We start from the raw sequence: 5,000 nt of genomic DNA, 5'->3' as shown, positions 1-5,000 counted from the left end.
CTTGAAACTGTCGTACCTTGTAGCTGAAGGTCAGCTTCAATCTGTTTAGAAGTCGATTGGGATGCTTTCTCCAACATTCGAACACTCCTTCGCTACAATCTTTGATGAAGTTTTCTCTTGCAGCCACATCCAGCGAGGTTGCTTACAGTGCCATGGGGCTTAAACTTCCTGTTAACATTGCGTACGGTGGACACAGCAATATCAAATTTTCTGGAAATGGACTTGTAGCCTTGAGATTGTCCATGCTTTGCTACAATCTTGTGTCTGACCTCCTCAGACAATCCTCTGGTTTTCTTTCCTTTCTCCATGCTCATTGCGGAACACACAATGACACAAAACAGCAGAACGTTCCTTTTCTCTATTTAAACTGGTTGAATGAGTGTTGTTTTTTTTTAATATTGCAGGCACCTTCAACTCACCACAGGTGATTTCAATTCCAAAGTGAAGAATCCCCACCTGCTTGAAATGTAATTATGTCTAAGAACTTCGAAAAGGTGCCAATGATATTGTCCGGCCATTTTAGGATTTCTGTGTGGAATAATGTAAGATTTAATAATTTTTTCAGCTTTTTTTGTTTTGTTCCACTGCAAACCAAAGAAATATATTTGTAGATCCCAAAATATTTTTAATTTCAACAATTTTCTGGATGAAATGGTGGATTTTTTGAAAAACGTGCAAGGGTGCCAATATTTTAGACCACGACTGTAAATTTAAGATGACGATTCCACAGAACATATCTGTTTAACAAGACTATTCTATTTCCAAAACACCAAGTCATTAAATTGATTGATTAAAAATGATGGTGTTACTTATCTCGTAGTCATAGAATGTGTTTTGCTTATTGGAAGGGATGATGGATTACACAAGTTTATTACATATGTATATCTATCTATATATCTCTATCTATATATCTATATAGGACAGAATTAAGTGAGGCAGAAAAAGGGATCTCTTTCTCCCTTAGATCGTCTTCCTCACCATTCTTCGGCATCTCTGCAGAAGAACCATCTGTTTTGACAGAGGTAATTTCCACGTTCATTTGCAGCCTCTTGGCATGAACCTTGCCCTGGTAATGCTGTTGTGCTACCACGGGAGAGCTGAACATCATGCAGCAGAGCTTGCAGTTCTTGTACCGGTTTTCACCATCTGCAAGATCCTCGTTCTGGCATGACAAAAATCAACATAAATTCATTTGAGCTTCTGCTTTAAACTACATGTAACATTAATATCGAGTAGAGTTGTATGGACATTTGTGAAGAAGATTACATATTCATGAATGTCAAAAATGACATTTTCCACTGCGATGAGCTGCTCGTTCATTCTATTACGGTACAATGTCACCAGCCTCCATCTTGCCACTTCATGTGTATCTAAGTAAATAGTGGTTATATGAGGGAGGATATAAAACTTTCAAGAATATGGTTGGATTTTAAGCAGGATGAATTCCTTTTGACCATCTTGTAGCCTCAAGTAAATAGCTTGATCTTCAGAGAGAAAAATCAATTTATTTCTATCAACACGAACCCATTAATTTTGCTTCGTCAAGGTCCACTGCTTCATTTGACATCCTCTCCTGTCATGCTCTTCCTTGCCTTTTGCAGGAGTGTTACTTGCAAATTCATCACCAAGTGCACTGTGCTGACCATGAGACAAGACAGGACCATGTTGCTGATGTTGCAAATAAAACAAGCTTTCTTCGGTCCTCATGGAAGTCAGTCAATGTATTTGCCTTGTCAGCAACCATCTTATAAATAGCAGTGGTGATCTATTCCTGGGCTTCTTCATCACAAAGATATCCAATATCCATAATTTCAAAGATATCAGTTTTGAGGATTGAAACTAAAAACAAAAACATGATCAGCTCATCAAGTAGATGAAATCCCCAAAACAGGAGTCATACAGACATCGCATAAAAACCATGCATTTGCCCAACTCAACTTGCACATGCATGATCTCAGTTGATAGATGCCAAGAGCCCGATTCTATGGTCATAGTTCAAGTAGATAGCAACCATTAATAGGTAAGCAAATGTCACTGATTACTTATGCGTCCTTACAAATAAAGGATAAAATATGTCACATTCTGTGAGGAGTGGTCTGTTCTGTGCTGTCTCTACTCGGTTCAATGCAAAATTAATGTAGGGCATAATTGCAAAATTCTAAATGGGGCAATATGTAAGCAATCCATCGGCATCACTCATTCGAGTAATTCAGGCCCAGCATCTTCACCGGCTTACAAAAATAAATAAATAACCACAAATGGTCTCTCACAAGTCTGGTTAAACTCCACTCAATGACAGTCTGCTGTGAAATCTACCACTGCTGACTTCTGAGGCCATGCGTTTTATTGGCCCATCACAAAACAGAGCAAGTAGTTCACATGGAACAATACATTACTGCCAATTTGCACAGCGGAAATACATCTCCATATGAACAATTTGTTTTATTCTCACCTTGCTTTATCCAAATAAACAGTAATTGTTGCAAAAATTTCCATGGTCAAATTTTAATTGATGTGCATACTGCATTTGACACTTTGTAAGTCACTGGTGGTGAAACACTTTACAGTGACCATAACTATGCTGGTTACTAATCGTGTCATGCAACTCGTCAATCTTCTGAGAATAATCATATTAATGACTAATTATGGTGAATTTGAAAAACACTGGACAAGTGAATTTCATTAAAAAAAAAAAAGAAGATTTTCAAATTAAAGGATTCAATTTTAGATAACTCACTTAAAATGTTACATAACAATCATTGAAAAAGGGAGAATGTACCACAAAGCTGCAGAGTTCAAAGCAAGCATATGAAAGACAATGGCACATGTCATGGAGGGGGGGGTGGGGAGGGGGAAGATAAGTAAAATGATTTATGCATAATAAAAAGAGGTCCGAGTGATGGTCAGGTCAGGTATGGAAGCATGTGCCAGAACAGCACGTCGCTGCTTCCAATTTCCGCCAGTACTCCAGGGGCCTCCGTCTGGCCTTCCCCCAGAGAGATGCCAGGCCCATCCCCATCTCCTTGAGATGCTGGTCAACCTGCTGCAACCACGAGGCACGTGGCCGGCCCATTGGCTTCCTCCACTCACGAGACTCCCTCGCTGAGAGAATCTGGTGAGCAGGATCAGCGTCAGGAAAACGAGCCACATGTCCATACAGCCGCAACTGACGCTCATGGACCATGCGGGTAACAAATCTCATCCGAGTCTCTCTCAGCAACCGCTCGTTGGACACAAAATCTGACCAGCGATAGCCAAGGATTCTCCGAAGAGACCTGGTACAAAAGGAATTAAGTCTCCGTCTCAGATCCATGGTCAGAGTCCAAGTCTCGCATCCATAAAGCAAAACTGGAAGCACAAAGGACCTGAAGACTCGGACTTTCATCCTCCCGCACAGGTACCGGCAGCGCCACACCACATGATCCAGTGAATCCATGACTCCCCAGGCCCGACCCAGACGTCTATTGACCTCTGACTCACAGCCAGCAGAGACATGAATATCACTGCCAACGTAAGTGAATCTCTCCACTAGCTCAACATCCTCACCACAAACAGGCACAGACAGGACGAACGAGTGATGGAATGTGATTTTATTCGCCATACAATTGATAGGATGAATAATAATTCCAGATATTAGAATTTTAAAAAACAACTAATAATGCACTTCATTTTGTCACATCACAGGCATGCATCACCCCATGCTCTTGAGTGAAACAAAACGAAATAAATGAATAAAAACACACAAAAGTGGTCACAGTGCCGATGGCTTTTCTGAAGCTTTAACAGCACATGCACGACAAAATTCGAATAACTAACACTGATATAATCTCCTAATATTTTGCTTGCTGCGTTTGGTAGAAAAGACATGACATAAGACATCCCTTTGAAATAACAGATAATAATCGAGCATTTCTAAAGTTGGGAAAAATTAAACTTTTGAAAGATTACTTAATTATCATGGAATAATGAAGTGACAAGTAATTTAATTCAGAGATGATATTGCAAAGAAAGTAAGATTTAAATTCATGAGTATAAAAATCATGCAATGGAATCACACTTTCTTTGCAATGTTATTAATAAATAAAAATTACTCATCACTTAATTATCACAGAAAGCTCATTAATTATATTGTCAGAAAATTGTGATTCCAATGCATTCGTGGCAACTCATGCAATGGAATCCCACTTTCTTGGCAATAGAATTCATGAATTCAAATTACTTATCACTTAATCACAAAATAAATGTGATAAGTAATCTATTAAAAGTTTAATTATTCCCAAACGTTAAAAAGACAAGATTATCAGTTATATCAAAGGGATGCTTGATGCCTACTTGAAGTTCTGCCTCATCTGCATTTGAAAGCTCTGCTTGGGCGCTAAGGTCTGGTGATTCGCATTGGGATTGGACACAAAAACTGTTTTGATAAATAAAGATTTATAAGGTTGTTCAGGAATATTTTGATTTATTAAGAACAATGAAATCCACCTTTTATGTTTTTTTTAATCATGCATTTCAATTTTACACTGTCACATTTTTGCTCTATAAAAATCATTTTGAACTTTATTAATAATCTAAAGACCAAATTGGCTGAATTGTTGGTACGAACATATATATACACACACACGTGTGTGTGTGTGTGTGTGTGTGTGTGTGTGTGTGTATGTACGTGTATGTGTATGGATGCGTGTATGTGTGTGTGTGTGTATATGTATATATATATATATATATATATATATATACATATATACATATATACATATATACATATATACATATATACATATATACATATATACATATATACATATATACATATATACATATATATATATATACATATATATATATATATATATATATATATATACATATATATACATATATATATATATATATATATATATATATATATACATATATATATATACATATATATATATATATATACATATATATATATACATATATATATATATATATATATATATATATATATATAC

At 36.7% G+C, this 5,000-nt stretch overlaps 1 protein-coding gene across 3 annotated transcripts in view; it reads right to left on the bottom strand.

Annotated features, from left to right (window-relative positions):
* ZMAT4 (zinc finger matrin-type 4) overlaps window positions 1–5,000 on the bottom strand; it is a 182,766-nt gene that overhangs the window by 84,219 nt on the left and 93,547 nt on the right. For all 3 annotated transcript variants that reach the window (XM_085897833.1, XM_085897850.1, XM_085897841.1), the window contains exon 4: window positions 979–1,162. In XM_085897833.1, the coding sequence (XP_085753959.1) occupies window positions 979–1,162 (184 nt within the window). The remainder of the gene's footprint in view (window positions 1–978; window positions 1,163–5,000) is intronic.

This window comes from Eptatretus burgeri, chromosome 1, assembly GCF_056783735.1.
Source record: "Eptatretus burgeri isolate ZD-2024b chromosome 1, Ebu_testis_v1, whole genome shotgun sequence".
NCBI lineage: Eukaryota > Metazoa > Chordata > Myxini > Myxiniformes > Myxinidae > Eptatretus > Eptatretus burgeri.
The sequence above is the reverse complement of the archived record's forward strand: the minus strand, read 5'-3'. Positions and strand labels throughout refer to the sequence as shown.